This window comes from Acipenser ruthenus, chromosome 4, assembly GCF_902713425.1.
Source record: "Acipenser ruthenus chromosome 4, fAciRut3.2 maternal haplotype, whole genome shotgun sequence".
Classification (NCBI taxonomy): domain Eukaryota; kingdom Metazoa; phylum Chordata; class Actinopteri; order Acipenseriformes; family Acipenseridae; genus Acipenser; species Acipenser ruthenus.
The window spans coordinates 60,623,234-60,644,172 of NC_081192.1; the positions used below are offsets into that span (position 1 = coordinate 60,623,234).

At 37.9% G+C, this 20,939-nt stretch overlaps 1 protein-coding gene across 10 annotated transcripts in view; it reads left to right on the forward strand.

Annotated features, from left to right (window-relative positions):
• The window catches only part of LOC117400272 (phosphatase and actin regulator 1), a 266,155-nt gene extending 251,783 nt beyond the window's left edge, over positions 1–14,372 (forward strand). For all 10 annotated transcript variants that reach the window (XM_059022608.1, XM_033999946.3, XM_059022611.1 and 7 more), the window contains 3 exons: positions 6,006–6,146; positions 8,064–8,140; positions 8,428–14,372. In XM_059022608.1, coding sequence (XP_058878591.1) covers positions 6,006–6,146; positions 8,064–8,140; positions 8,428–8,443 — 234 coding nt within the window. In that variant the 3' untranslated portion in view covers positions 8,444–14,372. The remainder of the gene's footprint in view (positions 1–6,005; positions 6,147–8,063; positions 8,141–8,427) is intronic.
• The last annotated feature ends 6,567 nt before the right edge of the window (positions 14,373–20,939 follow it).

A 20,939-nucleotide genomic window follows, 5' to 3' on the forward strand; every position in this document is an offset into this window, starting at 1 on the left:
GCCCCCTTAAGTTAATACTTTGTAGCGCCACCTTTTGCTGCGATTACAGCTGTAAGTCGCTTGGGGTATGTCTCTATCAGTTTTGCACATCGAGAGACTGAAATTTTTGCCCATTCCTCCTTGCAAAACAGCTCGAGCTCAGTGAGGTTGGATGGAGAGCATTTGTGAACAGCAGTTTTCAGTTCTTTCCACAGATTCTCGATTGGATTCAGGTCTGGACTTTGACTTGGCCATTCTAACACCTGGATATGTTTATTTGTGAACCATTCCATTGTAGATTTTGCTTTATGTTTTGGATCATTGTCTTGTTGGAAGACAAATCTCCGTCCCAGTCTCAGGTCTTTTGCAGACTCCATCAGGTTTTCTTCCAGAATGGTCCTGTATTTGGCTCCATCCATCTTCCCATCAATTTTAACCATCTTCCCTGTCCCTGCTGAAGAAAAGCAGGCCCAAACCATGATGCTGCCACCACCATGTTTGACAGTGGGGATGGTGTGTTCAGGATGATGAGCTGTGTTGCTTTTACGCCAAACATAACGTTTTGCATTGTTGCCAAAAAGTTTGATTTTGGTTTCATCTGACCAGAGCACCTTCTTCCACATGTTTGGTGTGTCTCCCAGGTGGCTTGTGGCAAACTGTAAACGACACTTTTTATGGATATCTTTAAGAAATGGCTTTCTTCTTGCCACTCTTCCATAAAGGCCAGATTTGTGCAGTATACGACTGATTGTTGTCCTATGGACAGAGTCTCCCACCTCAGCTGTAGATCTCTGCAGTTCATCCAGAGTGATCATGGGCCTCTTGGCTGCATCTCTGATCAGTCTTCTCCTTGTATGAGCTGAAAGTTTAGAGGGACGGCCAGGTCTTGGTAGATTTGCAGTGGTCTGATGCTCCTTCCATTTCAATATTATCGCTTGCACAGTGCTCCTTGGGATGTTTAAAGCTTGGGAAATCTTTTTGTATCCAAATCCGGCTTTAAACTTCTACACAACAGTATCTCGGACCTGCCTGGTGTGTTCCTTGTTCTTCATGATGCTCTCTGCGCTTTAAACGGACCTCTGAGACTATCACAGTGCAGGTGCATTTATACGGAGACTTGATTACACACAGGTGGATTCTATTTATCATCATTAGTCATTTAGGTCAACATTGGATCATTCAGAGATCCTCACTGAACTTCTGGAGAGAGTTTGCTGCACTGAAAGTAAAGGGGCTGAATAATTTTGCACGCCCAATTTTTCAGTTTTTTATTTGTTAAAAAAGTTTGAAATATCCAATAAATTTTGTTCCACTTCATGATTGTGTCCCACTTGTTGTTGATTCTTCACAAAAAATTACAGTTTCATATCTTTATGTTTGAAGCCTGAAATGTGGCAAAAGGTCGCAAAGTTCAAGGGGGCCGAATACTTTCGCAAGGCACTGTATGTGCAACCTCGTGCTCACATATTAAATACTTTAAATGCACGTGAAGTGATGTGCCATCCTCGTGCCAAAATACAATTCTGCATCTTAAATAACTCGTGCTGTTCACACCCATTTATATCCCGTGCAGCCATCTCTATACACCAACATTAACACACCACACGCAACATACAATATAGAAATGCACACATGGGCGGGGCACATTGCCACACAGTAGCATGAGTCTTGTACTTCTTGATAATAGGGGCTGCAGTGTGGAGTAGTGGTTAGGGCTCTGGACTCTTGACCGGAAGGTCGTGGGTTCAATCCCCGGTGGGGACACTGCTGCTGTACCCTTGAGCAAGGTACTTTGCCTAGATTGCTCCAGTAAAAACCCAACTGTACAAATGGGTAATTGTATGTAAATAATGTGATATCTTGTAACAATTGTAAGTCGCCCTGGATAAGGGCGTCAGCTAAGAAATAAATAATAATAATAATAATAATAATAGAAACAAGATAGCTCTTTACTTATACATACACAGTGGTTTGCAGAAGTATTCTCCCCCTACTAATAATGTCACATTTTGTTAAACTGAACACTGTTATATGCAGAGGAGGTTAAATGTCAGCAAAACTTGCAATGAAAATGTACAAAATGAAATTCACTGGTTGCATAAGTATTCAGTCCCTTAAGTCAGTACTTGGTAGAAGCCCCTTTTGCAGCAATTACTGCTATGAGTCTTTTTGGATAGGTCTCTACTAGCTTTGCACAGTAGGATATTGAAACATTTGCCCATTCTTCACAGGAAAATTGCTCCCGTTCTGATAAGTTTGTTGGGGATCGTCGATGGACTGCAATCTTCAAGTCTCACCATAAATTTTCGATTGGATTCAAGTCAGGACTTTGACTGGGCCATTCAGGAACATTAATTTTCTATCTTGTTCAACCACTCCAGTGTGGCTTTGGCTTTGTGCTTTGGGTCATTGTCCTGCTGAAATATGAATTTCCTCCCCAGTTTCAGAGGCTTGGCTGACTCAAACAGGTTTTCCTCAAGGATTCGCCTGTACTTTGCACCATCCATTCTCCCCTCTATCCTGACAAGCTTCCCAGTCCTTGCTGAAGAGAAGCATCCCCATAACATGATGCTGCCACCACCATGCTTGACAGTTGGGATGGTGTTGACTGGGTAATGTGCAGTGTTGGGCTTGCGCCAGACATAACGCTTGGAATTTAGACAGAAAAGTTCAATTTTTGTCTCGTCTGACCACAAAACTTTTTTCCACATGTCTGCAGCTTTTTTGCAAACTCCACACATAATGGCTGCTTTTTTGCCACCAGTCCATACAGGCCAGCTTTCTGTAGGGACCAGCTTATTGTTGATGTGTGAACACTGACTCCCATCTAAGACACAGAACTTTGCAGACCTCTCAAGGTCATTGTTGGCTTCAGAGTGACATCCCATCAATTTGGGAGGGCGACCTGATCTGGGTAGTCTTGCCCAGTGTTTTGATGTGAACATGGTAGTGCTATTTACATTAACTGTATTTGCTAAAACTGATCAAGCTAAAGATGACAGAAAACACATTTTTTTTGCACATTTTTAAAAAGTAAAATATTTGTTGATGATGTAGGGCAAGACTTCTTATATCAATGTGCAGGTGGTGTTTATATATGCAAATATTTCACATGTAGAATGGTTTGCTTTTAAATGTAGAAGATAGGAGTTTGACAAACATAATGGTGGAGACAGACTGTGTCTTCACTTTCTCGTCATGCTTAATGAAGGAATCCGCTCTGACTGGGTGTAAGCCTGTGTGAAGCCCAATGTACCAATAGAATGCTGATAGTGAGAGTTCAGTTTAAATATCAAGTTGTTTGAGATTTAACTTTTTGAGAAGGAGGGACAACTTATGTATGATAATGTGCAGAAAGAAAATTAACTTACAGGTAATCAAATTTTCTTTTGTGCAGTTGTCATCCTGCATAACAAAGTGAGCATATTAATTATGTCCAAGTAGTAGCATAAAAAATAGAAAAAAATGGATTGCCAACAGACTTACATTAGCCTTGACGGCAGAAGACATGTGCTAAAGAGGAATAATGCACTCAGAAATCCAAGCTGACAGTATCTTCTTGGAAACAGATCTTGTGAAAAGGTATTCTTCTCACAATATGCAAATAAACAGATCCGGCAATATAACCACAGCAGGAAAGACTGGTGCCATGACAAGACAAAATCCATACGCCCAACACTTGTGGTATAGATTCTTTGCAAACTCACTGTCCCCAATCTTTTTAGGAACTAATAATGCAAGATAAAAAGCCATGCAGTTCTGGGGCTCAGGCCAAATGCTCCCACCGAGGTGCACAAAATGGACATGCAAAAACAGATAACAATTTGTTTTTAAGTGGCTCGGCTGTTTACGTGTACATATAAGTTATGATCCATAAACAATGAAGATTTTGTGATGCTTCGACAATATTGTGCAATCTATGAAATTGCCCTGTATAATTAAAGTTAACAAAATTATCAATAATATCAAATTTGCACAGTAAGAGTTTTATTACAACAGCGAAAGCCATTTTCTGCTTGTATATGAACCATGTTAACTGCAAATTTCACAAAGCTTATACAATTAAACAAATCTTTAACCACATAGTATGTGCAAAAGGGTCAGTGTATGTTAGGATCCCAAGCCGAAATACGACCCCATAGGTTTGGGTTTAAATTACTTTTTCAGATTGCTGAAATCGTGTTGTGTTCGGCTTGGGGTTGTCTTGCGAATGATCTCATCGAGGTGCAGAAGATTCACTTTACCCAAAGTGTTTTCATCACGTCATGTAAAAGTGAGATTGAATTATTCTACAGGGAAATAAATCTAATTAAAAAAATAATAATAATAAATAGAACTTTAAAAACCCTGTTATTGCTGTAATAAATATTTTGCAGACCTTTTTTTTTTTTTCTAAGTGTGAACGTGTCAATTATAGTTTTCAAATGTATTTTTGACAGAAATTAATGTTTTAATAATCAGTTTTACTATAATACTCACTGGAACCGGATCCCTGATATTTGTATCCGGTTGTCGGTACCAAAGCAGGAACCGGCTACCCGATTTCAAAGGAACCAGTTCACACATCTCTAGATTTTGGAAGTGATTTACACTAGCAGTGTAGCGGAGCGTGAGTGGAGCTGGCTGCTGAATTAGAAGCACCGGAGCGGAGTGGACTGGGGAAATAAAAGCCTTGGAGCGAGTGGTTTCATAGAGGAAGAGAACGAGGAGCGGTGTTGATGAGCGCTCCACTCCGCTCACATGCTCTGGTTCCCATTTACCTCAAATATAGGGTAGCAGCATGTTGTGCTAGGAAGCACATAAGAGAAAATACACAGGAAAATATACAACAAATCTTTGTTCAGTCATTTATAGTGCAAAGATCTAGCTCCTCATGAGTAGGGTGAAAACTGTAATATGCATAATGTCCACCCAAATGCAATTTTATTTTAAGAAAAAAAGGTTAGACCACACAACAAAGTAACAGTTAAGCTCTTTTTTTAACACAATGCTGCTGTAGACACGTTATCTAGACTTAGTTTTACCGTAATAGAAAAGTAGAGTTTGATATTGCTTGGGCGATATACCAATACCAACAATATATCACGATAACAAATGTTACGATACCAGTATCTGGCTATTGACTGAGCCACAATAACATGGAAACAGTACTACCATGATTTTAATTATGCATGCTTTAAAATTGGGGGACGGTTAACAGCTGTAGTACAAAGTATTGCAATATAAACATACAAGTCCACAGTATTAGGTAGAGCGGTAACAGTCAGTAGCCCTTACTCGTATCAACAATGTGCAAACAGTACAGAAAATAAGGACAATTCAGATCAAACTAATAATGAAAGTCAATTATTCAAATCAAATCACAGCTCTTGTAAATTATAAGTTATACTTCAGCCAAAAAAAAGAAAACCAATCAGCAATACTAACACTAGAAAATAGAATTAGGGAAGCTGAAGGAAAGTTTTGATCTGCTCCTTCTTCTTTGAACTATACAGAACTGATTACGCTTAAATTTCAGTTAAATAACATATTAACTCTGAGAACTGAATTTAATTTAACATCATATAATCAAAGAAACAACAAAATGGTATTGCAAAAGTCTATGTACAGTATTTCATGTTAGATTTCCAAATGTCACATTTTTTAATTTGTCAGTTTTTCGTTAAGTATATGGAAAACTTCAAAGCGGTATGTAATTCTGTACTGCCCTGTAACACCTGTAAGTTGCCTTGGATAAAGGCGTCTGCCAAATAAATACATAATAATTCTATATGTTAACATAACATTATTCAGCAGGTTTCATTCACCTTTATGAAGCAAAATTATGTAATTATATAGGGTGATGCAAAACTTTTGGCTATAGATGTACAATTTTTAAAAAGAGTAATAATAAAACATGTATGGTCCATTACGTCCCTATTCTAGAAAAAATGGATGACATGAGTAGTAAAATCTGTTAGATTTTGTCACTTCCAATTGTGTCATTTGGTTACTTCATTTAAACTCTTTGTCTCCTTGTTTGCCAGCTGAGTCAGAGGCCTACAGTAGAGGAGCTGCGAGAAAAGAGGATTCTGATCCGCTTCAGTGACTATGTGGAGCTGGCCGACGCACAAGACTACGACAGGCGTGCAGACAAGCCATGGACGCGGCTAACAGCGGCTGACAAAGTAAGAAACATTCAGCACTTACTGAACTAGGGGAAAAAACACATCACTTGACCATTTTTTCTATTTTTTAAATCTTAAACTGAGGCAAAACTGGGACTAAGTACAAAAACACAATTAAGCATTGTAGTATACAGCATCCTTATAGTTGGCTAGTCATGGAGCACTATTTTGTAGATATAAATTGCAGCAGGTCATAAGGTTCCTGATAATTAAAATGGGTCCCTTTGTGTAAACAAATAAATACACGAATGCAAACTACAGCAGTGTGGAGTAGTGGTTAGGGCTCTGGACTCTTGACCGGAGGGTCATGGGTTCAATCCCCAGTGGGGGACACTGCTGTTGTACCCTTGAGCAAGGTACTTTACCTAGATTGCTCCAGTAAAAACCCAACTGTATAAATGGGTAATTGTATGTAAAAATAATGTGATATCTGTATAATGTGAAATAATGTATAATGTGATATCTTGTAACAATTGTAAGTCGCCCTGGATAAGGGCGTCTGCTAAGAAATAAATAATAATAATAATAATAATAATAATACAGTAGCTCTAATTTAATTTAGGTCCCTAAAAAAAGGCCCATTGAGTTTAAACCTTATCTCTATCTTGTCAAAAAACAATGCTTTTGAATATGCAGTCTTCTGCCATCTAGGGAGTCAATTGTTTTGCCTCATTTCTTTTGCTGTGGGGATTTTCATTTTATATCACAGATGGCATATTAAAGAAATGCTTACAAAAGGAGGCAAGTATTCTTATTACTGGAGAAATAAATGTCAGTATGTCCACAATTGTTCCTGATGTGAATCTGCAAATATAGTTTTTTTCCATTTTAATGAGCATATAAATTATATAGATTCATGTTTAAATGATATGATGGCACATTATCTGTTCCCTGCTTCTGTCAAGGACTCCTGAATATTAGTATGTGTGTTACTGTGGCAGTACCAAACACCATATTCTATTTGAACTCATTACAGTAAAAGAACAGTTTCCTGGGGTACAGTGCCATGAAAAAGTATTTGCCCCCTGTCTGATTTTCTGCATTTTTGCACATTTTTCACATTGTATTTGGTCAGATTTTTTTGTGGGTTGTAGTAGTATATAGAGGGAGTCTTAGAGAAAAAATGACACCAAAGTTTGGTGCTTCTTTCATTCGTTTGGTGTGCAAGGTAATCAAACATGCAATCTTCAGGTGTGAAAAAGTTATTGCCCCCCCCCCCAGTTAACTCAACCCAATTAAAGGGATAATTAGGGTCAGCTGTTTGAGTACTTTGGTTAACAACCAGGCCTGATTTGGGCCAGCCCTGCCCAATATAAATCTGACTAACTTTGGCCCTTACCATCAGAGTGAGCAAGACAATGATCCGAAACACACAAGCAAGTCTACATCAGAATGGTTGAAGAACAAGAAATTTAAAGTTTTGGAATGGCCTAGTCAAAGTCCAGACCTAAACCCCATTGAGATGTTGTGGCAGGACCTGAAACGAGCAGTTCATGCTCGAAAACCCACATATGTCACTGAGTTGAGCAGTTCTGTATGGAGGAGTGGGCCAAAATTCCTCCACGGCGCTGTTAGAGACTAATCAATAACTACAGGAAGCGTTTGGTTGCAGTTATTGCTGCTAAAGGTGGCGTAACCAGTTATTGAGTCTAAGGGGGCGATTACTTTTTCACACGGGGGCATTGGGTGTTGCATAACTTTCTTAAATAAATAAATGAATTATGTATCAATTTTTTGTGTTATTTGTTCAGTCAGGGTCCCTTTTATCTAATATTAGGTTTTGGTTGAAGATCTGATAACATCCAGTGTCAAAAATATGCAAAAATGCAGAAAATCAGACAGGGGGCAAATACTTTTTCACAGCACTGTACATTAAATATAAGCCTAGATTTGACCTTGAAATGTGCTTTATTATAGGCAGCTATCCGGAAAGAGCTCAATGAATTCAAAAGTACTGAAATGGAGGTGCATGAGTCAAGTCGACATTTAACAAGGTAAGGATTGATCTGAGGGAAACAAATAAAGGAACAGTTCAGTTGTAAATGCGGGTTCCCTGAAATAAGATACCTTGTGTGCTCTGTTAATTTATATGTGTTACACGGAGCAACTTAATAACTGCAAACACAAACTGGTTAAAAACCAGTAGCCGATTGACTTTGATTTATAATGAACTGTACATACCCTGAGCAAAGCAAACAAACAATATAATGTTGCTAATAAGAAAATGGATTCTCAAGCTTTGATGATCATGCCTTTAAGTGTAAAACTCTTTCTTTTTCAGGTTTCATAGACCCTAGAAGTCTGCTCTAAGAAGAAATGCCATATGGGCTTTTCATTTTCACAAAGAACCTTAAGTGCTGGAATTGTAATAGGTGCCCATGTCTACAATAAGGCCAGACGTCTTCTGAATTGCCTTTTTTTTCTAAATACAACTAGTATATCCTTTTAATATTATGTAAAAAAAAAAAAAAAAAGACTACTGTTGGTACTGCCACAATAACACACATACTAATATTCAGGAGTCCTTGACAGAAGCAGGGAACAGATAATGTGCCACATCCACCAACGACTGGCTCTGCTGACTTTATGAATGTCTTGCTCCATCATATTAAGTATACCTGTGAGTTTGTCTAATCAGTCTCATCAGCGCAATGTTTGTGAAGCAAAATCTCCCTTTCCTTGAAAGTGTCTGTAAGTCATCATGAGCTACATGCTTCGCCCAGCTGTGTTTAGTAACAGACCATTTGGCTCTTCAATATCTTCCATCAAAGGGTCAGAGCCTGTGTTTAATTTAAGGAGGGATGGCATTGTCTTAGAACTGAGTATTGTCACAAAGTTCTCTTTTTTCAATGTCACTAGAAGGATTTCAAGTCTTCTACATCATAGATTCATTGTTCCTTACTAACATTGTAGGTGAAGTGGGATTGGACTGAATTACACAATTCAGAAATAATGATAATCATAACAATATTAATGACAATAATAATAATACTATTTATTGCTAACTGTGAATTGAAAGTGCAGACAACTTGTGTGTTTGCCAGTGTTCCTGTATATTGTGTTTATACTACTGTCCTGTTCAGTTATCCTAACAATTTAATATATTCTTGGGGGGTCTTTGGAAGGAGAACACTGCGTGCTATATTTGAAACTGGGTTAAAGGAGAGTACCCTATTCATTAAACTTTTACTCATTTGTTTTACAGTTGGTTGTTTCAAAATTACTTTTTTATTAAAAAGGTTGTTTGGTGTTCTTTTAATGAAAATTAACTCAAGCAAAGGTTTTATGAATAGATCCCACAGTTTGTGAAAAGGATGTCATTTTATTTTATTTTATTTTTATAAGGCGGGTGTCTGTGTGGTGGGGGAGGTTTGGGTGTAGAATGCCCTGCAAAATCTGAGCAGGGCGATTACATTTATTTAGTTTTTTTGCACTAAGACACTAAGATTTTGCTGAACATGAAGTTATGGTTTTCCTGATCCTTTTTACCTTGTCAAGAGGGTGGTTGTTTGGGAAATGCCTGAAAAATGTTAGCATTATAAAAAAAAGGCATTTCTTACAGTTGTGTTTAGCCACCTGTTGTTGTATGGGTGTGCTTGTTTATTCTACAGTGTGACTGAGTGACAAGCAGGCTTCAAGAAAAGAGAAAGTGTGCCTGCAGCTAAAACAGCCTTTACAAAATGTAAAGCTGGTACACCAAAAAGGGCTGTTTTTGAATAGAGTGTAAATAGTTAAAACTCAATTATCGTAAACAGTCACCTAAGTTAAGTAAGTGGTGCACTGGGGTAAAAGCTTTTAGTACATCTGGTAGTTTGCTGAAAGTGTTCAGTTTATGAAGAGAAAAGGTGTGAAATGACGAGCACTTGGTATACATATTTGAACACAGACAAGCTTATTCCTTGCACATTCACATATGTATTGTATTAAAAGTTTAAATTTGAAAAGTATATATACATTTACCAATGAAAAAAAAATCTAGATTTTGAAATAAGTGTGTAAAATTTACTGTGGCCATCGCAAGCTTTTAAATGTCTTTTTAAAAAATTTTTTTGCAAAGTTGTGGTTAGTTTTCTTTTTGCTTAATTACAAAGCATAGCCTAGTGAAATATTTAAAATGCCCCTGAAAAATATAAATAGAGAACCAAATAAACTGTCATCCTATCACTCGGTTAAGGAACACTATTTGAGCAATAACAAGTGAACTTCTTTTTTGTGCTTGTATATGGTGCTGGTGGATGGAGTGGGTCATTTAACTGTCTTAAAATGTGTAATTATTTGTTAAATTAATGTCAGTTATAGGCTTAGAAGTTACAGATCCCCAAGGCACTTTTGCTCATTGAAGGATCATTCAAAAGGTACAGTAAAAAGGTAATTGCGCCCAGGATTCCTACTTTAGTTAGAAATGTACAATATATTTATTGGATAAGTTGTTAAAAATAATTGATTAGTTTGTCAGAGAAAACACTATTGGTTTGGGTGTTCAGAATAATTCTATTTGACTAAAAGGTCTGGAGACACCAAGTACAGTCTTTTTATTTAGATGCTCTTGCTTGAACTTTTTTTCATGATGAAAATATACATTATGTATACCATTTACCAAAAACAATACAGTTTCCTTGTGTTTCATGGCCTCAAAGGGAAGTTTGGCTGCTTTACTATTTTAGTTTGACATCTAAAAGGAAGGCCCTTTTTTATAACATATTTAAAATATTAAAGTCTTTACTCAATTTAAATACACTCCAAGTCTGTTTTATTTCTAAAGATAAGCAATGCTATACTCTAGGTATTCTCCACTGTTGAAACTTCTACCAGCTGTGACATCCCATGCTTTCAGTCCAAAACGCACACTGGTCATGTTGGGTAGTACGTACTGTACTGTATAATGGGAGAACAGGCCCAAACCTGAATTGTTTTGGTTAACAACCATGCTTTTGACATCTGAAGCAAAGATGCTTCACATGAGCTCAAGAAAAACGTAAGTGTTCTATGTTTTATTCAGGTACCATGCTAGACCTGATAGCAACAGAAGTTAGGGGATTCCGAAGCTTCAGCAGTCCTAGTGCATAGATTGTTAAGAGCTTGAAGTATGTGTGGGTTAAGGACAGGTTCCTTGAAGTATTCAGGGTCCAGGGCAGATACAGCAAGTAAATGAGGAATTTAGTCAATCCTGTAGCCGACAGGGAGCCAGCCCTAAAATATAACCCAAAGTAACTCAGCACAAAGAGCCAACCAATGTAACCTTAGAGTTGTGCTGCAGGAAGTTGTTATATAACCATGCTTTATTTTCAATACAGCAGCATCTCCAGGTGTCAAAGACAAATATAACTGGTTGTTAACACAGAAATTGAATCCTACTCCAAACAACAGGGATATGACCAAGAGGCAGATATTGTAGTAAACAATAGTTGCAAACTAAACATTTCATTATGGCAATATAGCATTGTGTTTTGGGTAAAAGGTTTAAATGCAGCGAGTGTGGTGCCAGACATACTGTACATACTGATGGTAATCGGACACTATCAAACACATCACAAAGATAAAGAAGCATAAGAATAGACAACCGAGATAATACAACTAAAATGGATGCTTAGTATGGAACTGTTAATAACCAGAAGAAACAGCCTTAGTGGCAAGTATTATTTCCATACTGAAAAAAAAAACAATTTCACATAGTATGCAGATTCTATGCCAAAGCACGGTGTAATGGGACTTCAGGGTGGAGGATAAGACCTTAAAAAGTTAAACAATATACAAACAAACATATTCCAAGAATAGATGATTGACGTATGGTAGCGCTATTCAAAGGAAACTTCGGAACTTGGATTTTAAAAGACAAGGGTTGGGTAAATTCTCCCTTACACTACCCAAAATGATCAGGTGGATCCACTGTGCATTTAAGAGGGTTTAAACAGACAGCTATTTGAAATCTGCCAGCCTTGCATTGCACAGAGCAGTATATGCTTTGGTATGGTTATCATTTCTTTATTATCCAGAAGGGGAAAGTGATTGATTTCCAGTATGTAGTTCAGGGCCCAAGATCAGATTTCAGCATTTATTTTTTCTCTTAGGATGAATAACATGTTCCTTATATTGCTTTGATAGAGGGACCCCTGAGGATCAAAATGAGGTAGGGTGGCAGGGCTAAGATATAACATGATTTGTAGGAGCATGACATGGCCAATATTTTCAGAATTCCAGTAATTTAATAAAGGGGTTAGGGCTTATTTTGTTTTAAAAAAATGTGTTTAGCAAATGGATGCTGAAAATGGTCCCTTTTCTAATAAAAGTGGAATCAAGGTCAAAACAAATGTATGTTTTAGTTATTAGCTCCATTAATTATTTTTTAGCCCTGTGAATAATATGTATTGTATTAAACTACTGCTTCAGAGAAATATTGATTCTAAATGTGAAATATGGTTAATATAATTACCATGGCATGTAACTCTCAAAATACAGGTTCCGACCACTTTATTAGAAACACCCCTCTGAACTTGAACTGCTCCAGTTTTAGAACAAATAAGGATGCAACAAGGGAGGCAGATTTCACATGGTTACTGTAGACAAATTATATTATGCTATGAAGGTTTGACAAGATGATCTTTCAGAGAGGCTGAACATTGACCTTGGCAAATAGTAGTTTTTTGGCATGTAAAATGTTGCACTATATACATGTACAGACAACACTACTTCCCCTAGTTTTCTAAGCCAAGTAGAATCCCAGAGTCATGGCTGGTGGAGATTCAAAGGAGGTCTGCCTGTAAACCACGTTTTCAAGAATAACCTACCGATGTGCTTTGGTAGAACAGCAGGGTTTAATAAAATGTTTTACTGCCTTATAAATATACAGCCACTGATGTTAAGAAACAGGTTCTGTAAACATATAAAAAAAAAAACCTAAGGATTAATGCTCTGGAGTAGAGCCCTGCGCAGGACTATTTTTTTAATCCTGCCCCGCAATACCCACTCCCACCCGCTCCTGCATTGTTTCTTGCATTTTTATCCCGCACCCACCCACAAAAAACCTTAGATCCCGCAGATCCCGCAAGAAAGACAGATTCCCCCATGCTACAAAAAAAAAGGTCAGTTAATATATATAAAAACGGAATTCAAACATTCAGAACACAAAGAAAAAAACAAATCTTGCCCCCCTATACACTTGTTATATATTGCACTGGGCCCGACCTCGCGTGAATATCTCAGGCACCATAATAGCCAGCTTCCTGATGATGCAGCGTATGTCCGTATCAGATGTTCCAAAGTGGAACCAAAGCAAACCAAAACTTATGCTCGATTCATGTGACATGAGTCAGATCCCTAGGTTTTGTTCCTTACCTATTACTCGGACGCTTCAAAAGATAGCATTCCGCGTCTAACATCATTTAAAAGCACATGCTTTGCATTTTCCATTGATGTAAGATGCCTGTATGTGTAGTTCTTACAAGAAACAACCTTCCCTTATATCCAAGGGTTCAGTGCTGTAACGCGCATCCATTTCCCAGAAAACAGCAGCAAATGTGACGTCACATAACAACAAAATCTTTGAGTGTGATTCTTTGACCGGACTTGAGCCGGTGTACTACAACGGATTCGGAGCAAGGGAAACAAACATGTATAGGAAAGAGAACCTCACACTAAATAATTAGCAATTTCCTGAACAGGCTACGTTTGGTAAACTGACGAGACATTTTGTTTACCCTCAAATCTCGCCCAATCCTGCCTGTAACAAAGTACATTTTGCTCCCACTGTTATGGCAGCAGGTCCTCCTGTGGGATCCTGTGGGATCCCAGTTCCGCTGCAGAGCTCTAATCTAGAGCAGGACAAAGCATCCCGAGGCCAGCCTAGTAGTGGATGTGGGATACGCTTGCATATCTTTAACAGATATTAAAGATATGAAAGAATACAGGCTTCTGAAGAGATGTAGTAAAGCAATTAAAACTGTTTAGCATGTACCTTCACTCCTTGAAGTTGCTTTCCTTTTTAGAAAGGTTTACTGCACTTGTGGCTCTTATATTTTAGTGTTTAACTGGTGTTTCAGTAAATCTTTCAATTTAAGTGACATTTACCAGAAGCTTAAAACTGCAGATGCCAACTGTACTCTTTATACTGTTAAATCAGGCCTGAGTTAATTTCGCGATACTGCCTGTTGATGAAGGCTGTACTGTGTGTTAGTTGACTGAAGTTATGTGTCCCAGTCCAAAGGCTGAGGGCACTAATAAAAGTCAAGGTCAACTACCACTCGGTAAAGCCTTCATCGAGAGGGCACTATCGTTATAAGAAAAAAATTCTCATTATTTTCTTTAAAAAAAATAAATAAAAACACTTTAAAACCTTGAACTTGTAATGAATTGTTGGGCTACATTTCCGCTGAGTTTTAGGAAATAGTCCCAAAAATGTTCATAAAGGATCACATACATAATTAGAGAAAGAAAAAACAACTTTATTAAACAAATAAACTATACACAGCTGCCAGTCATCTGAATGGAGCCATATTACTGAATTGTCTGTGTCTCAGTTTGTTGTTGAAAGATGCAGAGCTCCATTCAAGCTGACAGGCTGTGATTGGCTGATTCGTCAGTTGCGGGTACAGGACTCGTTGCTTTCGTCTGTGCATGTATGGATTGGTTGGTTTTGGTGGATAATAAAATTAATTTGGACCAATTCTGTCTTTGTTTAGTATTTGCTGTGCAACAGATGTGGACTGAGCTTTCAATACAGCAAGTCAAAATGAAAAAAGAAAGGGCACTTGCACGGATTGATTTTAAGTTTTATTCACACTAAATGCGGCGACGTTCCAGTGGGCATCTACTGTCTAGAAGCCCATTAGAGCAGGAAGCCGATTGGCTGATGATACTGAATCGTTTTTTAATAGTGTGTTAAAGCCACCAAATAGTTATCAGCAGTGGATCCACAGCGTCAGAATGGATGGGGGCTCTGGTCTATATTGCTGTAGTAAAAATAAAAAGTCATTGCTATTAACAAAAACACTTCAAAATGTTGTCTGTACATAATTTGTGTTTGTATAGGAGTGAATGTTGTGATTGTCTCCCTGTGCTCTTCCAGTATTGTAAAGAGAAAAAAACATGTATGGAATCTGTAAATAACTGAAGCTAACTGGGTCGCGAAATGTTCTAGATTTTTCTTTTTTTGTACAGACTGAAACTGCATGTACTTGTTTAACTCATTGTTTGTCTCTAAAGATGTATGCAGTTTGTTATAAAGAAACCATATTTTAAAAAAAAGTGTATTTTGTTTTTAATAAGTTCGCTTTCTATCTGTCTTTATAAGCCAATTTCTGTGGCATATCACTTCTTAAGCCCCTGTAATGAAATACTGAATTCATTAACACAGAAAGATTGTGTAAACTCTAACATTTAAAAAATCTTGCACCAACACCTTCCCATTTATTTTGATCAAATATTTTGGTTTGTTATATCTCATTTCTGTTGTCACTACTCTATGTATAGTAAAGTAGTCCAAAATGAGTACTAATCAGGGTTTGTGAAACCAACTGCAAGTGATTCAGTCATAATAAGCAAACTGTGATATCCAAGCCCAATGTAGCATGTCCACACTGTTAAACACTTCTTTAATTCCAATGATGAGTGGTATTATTGTAAACTTAATTCCTGCTTTGATGTTTTTGACTGTGTAGGGCCATACTGTTGTTGTGGTATATACACAGTATGAATACATTAAAAATATAGGTATGATAGAAAAACACAAAGGTGATCTACAGTAACATCTGATAGAGTGGTGTCTTGTTGATATTGTACATCGGTCACAATCAGATTGTGCTGTGCCAACCTGATAGATCCATGTTTAATCCATGAGCTGAGAGTTTCACTTTGTTCATCAAATATACAAATAAAAGCTGAAGAAATAAACCAAGGGAAAAACATCCTACAAAATCAAACAATTCTGAATCAATGAAAGAAAGAGGACCTAAGACCAATACTTCAAGGAACAGGAACTGAAGACCAAATTGGGGAAAATCCTCAGATAACTGTAACATTCACCATAAATTGGTTCTAAATAATTAATAAATGAACACCCACAACCAAAACAGAACTAAAACAAAACAGAAACGACTACAGTGTGCAACTTACCCACAAACACCATTGTCCACAACTGTACAAAAGCATTACCTTGGAATTCATTTACAGTATAAATCAACAGGTAATTTTTTCTGTCAAACCATAAATCGTGCCTGTTTATTTGCTTCACAAAATGAGTGGATCGGTCTCTACTAGGTTTACACAGCACAGATATGATTATGAAAAATTACAAGTCAGACAAACGGCAGTCTCATTGTACTTAAAGAACCTCGTTGGACAACATGCAATATTTGTAACACTACATCCAGTAGGATTACTTCATGAAAGAAGAAAATACCAACAATACAAAAAAACACACACAATAGAACTCAACACTGTAGGCATTTTGTCTACAGTATCCACCCTTTTAATTAAATAATTTAATTATATATTTATATCTTTCCCCAAACCACACATACTGCATGGATTATCAAACAATTGGATAATATCCCTTCATACTTTAACATGTACTGCCATTAAAGTTATTCAATAATAAATAAAAACCCAGGGGAGTGGCAACACCCCAATAATATAAATCTAGTTTACACAATGTTATATCAAAACAGGAGTCTTCTCATTTTATTATCAAGTAATACTAGCATATACCTTATGGTGTTTAAAAAAAGATTAATGCTCTTATGTAATAACAAATCCATTCAATAGAATAACTAAGTATTTTCCTGGAGAGAGTATTTCTCCACAACAGTGTGGAGTAGTGGTTAGGGCTCTGGACTCTTGACCGGAGGCTCGTGGGTTCAATCCCAGGTGGGGGACATTGCTGCTGTACCCTTGAGCAAGGTACTTTACCTAGATTGCTCTGGTAAAAACCCAACTGTATAAATGGATAATTGTATGTAAAAATAATTTGATATCTTGTAACAATTATAAGTTGCCCTGGATAAGGGTGTCTGCTAAGAAATAATAAATAAATAAATAGCACAAGGGAAAACATTTCCAGAGCAACCAACAGCACAGTTTCAACCTTTTTAAGAACAAAAAAGTTCTCAACCTTGCAAGAGAGTAATTGAGTCGTAACGGTAAAGCTTGCAGATTATAGGAAAAATATATTTGCTGACATTGCAGACCAAATGCCAGCTTTTAATATTCACTTTGTCCACCATGACAAAGCTGACCTTGAAGATGATGCATCAGCAACTTCTTACATTTTCTTGACACCCTGGGATCCCTCAAAGTGCAGTTACATCTAGGACACCAGACCTTACAACACAAATTCCAAGTCGTGCACACAGCCAGCTACCCAGTTATCCTTAGCTGGAACGTTCTTTCAATGCATCATGTCACCATGGACTTGGCACACAGACATTTAAAGTTCTATCAGGACATTATTCCTCTTTTACAGTCAGAGCCTCATCCCATTTCAGTGCAAAGCTGTTACTATTTCACCTGTAACTGTTCCACCGTGATCTAAAATTACTACTACAGCTTCCCTGGATTGCAGCACCATGTGTAGCCCACTGCAGTGAGTATATTGGCATTCTGGAACCATGTCAAACAAACAATTTGGCTCTTCTAGTAGCCATAACACTAACTACAGTGCACAACAGTGTTGCAGCAGTTTGAGCGATCAACACATCACAAGAACCTGTCTGGCCGCCCACATGAAGATTTGGAAATTGTTGGTGCCGCTTGGTCACTGACACAGATTAAACCTTCAGTTGATCTGGCTGCTTCGTGTCTTAATTCTGCAGACAAAGCCCGTCTGGAACAGCTTTTGCCTTAATTTGCTGATACATTCAGTGCTCACAGTCATGACTATGGACAGACTGATCCCGTAGTCCTGGTGCATAAAAAGAATGGCACATATCGCTTCTGTGTGGACTGCAGGTAGCTCAATGCCATCACCATAAAGGATTCATATCCTGTACCATGTGTTGAGGACACACTCTCTGGAGTGCGCATATTCAGCACAATTGACCTAACATCTGGCTATTGGCACATTCCACAGCCTAAAGGACAATGAATAGACTGCTTTCTCAACAGGTTCTGGATTGTTTCAATTCCATGTGATGCCCATGGACATACGTAATGTACCACCAAGCTGATGGAGTTGATTCTTCGCAGTTATCACTGCTCAGTATGCCTCATATACTTGGATGATGTTATTGTCTGTAGTTAAAAGTTTCGAGCAACACCTTCCACATCTCAGGGATGTCTTTGAGTCCTTCTGTACAGCGGGGCTAAAACTAAAAACCCTCCAAATGTCAGCTGGCAAGATTATTATTACTTTATTATTTGTTTATTTAGCAGACGCCTTTATCCAAGGCGACTTACAGAGACTAGGGTGTGTGAACTATGCATCAGCTGCAGAGTCACTTACAATTACGTCTCACCCGAAAGACGGAGCACAAGGAGGTTAAGTGATTTGCTCAGGATCCCACAATGAGTCAGTGGCTGAGGTGGGATTTGAACCGCGGTCCTCCTGGTTACAAGCCCTTTTCTTTAACCACTGGACCGCACAGCCTCCTAGCAAGACCAATGGTGATCTTCCTAGCACATCTAATTTCCAGCCAGGGTGTTCTGCCTGACCCAGCTAACACTGCAAAAACTAAGACCTGGCCCACACCAGAATTCCCAACTGAAGTCTGAGCTTTCTTGGGGTATAACAACTATTTGTAATACCAACCAAGTTCAAAGTTTCAAATACTGTTGGGCCTTCCTGTGACCATTATGGGCCTGATAAACCTCACTTGACTGCATTTTACTAATAAATCTAAATTATTAGACAGACCACAGTGTCAAGGACAGTGCAGAAAAAGGCTTGGTGATCCAGTGGTTATCAGTGGTTATCAGTGGCTTGTTATCAGGAGGTTCCTGGTTCAATCCCAGCTCAGCCATTAACTCACTGTGTGTGACCCTGAGCAAGTCACTTAACTCTGTGCTCTATCATTCAGATCAGATGTAAAACCTATTGTGTTGAGGCCCTATTGTATGTAACTGCAGCGGCAGTTGTGATGCATAGTTCACCCCTTAGTCTCTGTAAGTGGCTTATGATAAAAGCGTCTGCTAATTGATAATAATAATAAAAAGGAATCAACAGCAAGCAGAATATGTGAAATGTCAACTTTGTAAAAATGCTTACAGTACATAATTGCCCCCAAAAAAGGAAATTGCTACCTCTGCATAATGCTACAGAAAGTTTGAACAATGTAATTTGTTTGTGCGAATACTAGAGGAAGAAAGGGATAAATAACAGGGACATTGCTTTCTTCCCTCTACTTGCTAATTGTTCAATGATCCCAATTAGGACAGCTAGTATAAATATATGATGTGTGGTGAAGGCAAGTCTCTAGCTTTGACCTCCAGCCTTCTTTTCACTGGTAGAAACCTGGGGGACAATTAATGTCAAGGTATGGCGAGTTAGAAATGGAAACTTATGTCAAATAGTGTACCGTTGGCTTCTCAGTTTGTTATCTATTATAACAAAACATTATTCAGACTTGTTAACGAAGGCACATTAATTAAATGCAGCTGTATTTTAACTGAGCAGTTGCCTCATGTTTGTGTTTCAGCCTACTTAACAGACAGTTTCAACAATATGCTATTTTTCATGTGCCCTCTTTTAAAATAATTCTCAGACAAATGGTGGTATATTGCACTATCCCATGTGAGCAGTTACTCAGGACTATTAAATGAATAGTCTAGAGTCTAGTCTATTGATTCTACACCACCATTTTAATTTAGAATGCTACATTGTATCAAACGTATTTTTAGATAAAAACCACATACAATTATTTTTTCCCTTATTTTCTCCCCAGTTTGTAATGTCCAATAACTTTTTCAACTCTAAGCAGCAATTCTCCATACAGCTCAGGAAACCTGAAGGTTTACAATCCCAAAGACTGATATTTGGTCCATCTTCAGACGATGTAGGGGCTTAGCTTGAACATAGGTGGATGCACCACTGTTCACCCAACAGGGACAACACATCTTTTGGAGTTTCAGTGGGAGTACTACACTTCTCAACTCAACTTCGACGACATGGGATGTAAGACTCCAGGTTATGTTTCAGTATCCAATGCATCAGACAGTCCTACTTCGTAATTGACCAGGAGACAGGTGGGTGTTCCAAGCCAAAGGCTAGGGCACTTTACCATGGCCAATGATCTAGTAGGAATAATATCTCTGCTTTTATGTTATGTCTTTGTTTTTGTGTGGGATGATGATGGAAAGCCCTCTGAGTCTTCGGAACTCACAACAGTTGGATCAATATTATTCATGATATCACAATAGTTTGGGAAATTGCGTCTTAAAATGGTGTACTGTATGTCTGGAGGACAGCACCAAAAAATGTTGAAGTTACCACTATCTTACTATTCTTATACAATACCTATAGCTGCCTTGGGGTAAGATTGCCTTTAGTATAGAAGCACAATATGTTCATTTTAGAGCCACTGTCTTGTGATTGAATATCAGTTGGTAAGAGCAGGATCCAAACTAAATAAAACCCTGTATTCATCAAGCCATTTTCTATCGGCAGTTCCTCATGGGAAAGCAAAGGGCATTTTCTTTAAAATGATCTTGCAAAGAAAACATAGCCCTAGGCCTGAATGTGATAGACATATAAGAACATACAGAGGGCATATGTATTATTACATAAGTTAGTATTTTCCAACAATGCATTGCTCTACATGAATTCAGTGTGTACTGCCATCTTTTGGGTTACAGTGAAATTGACAA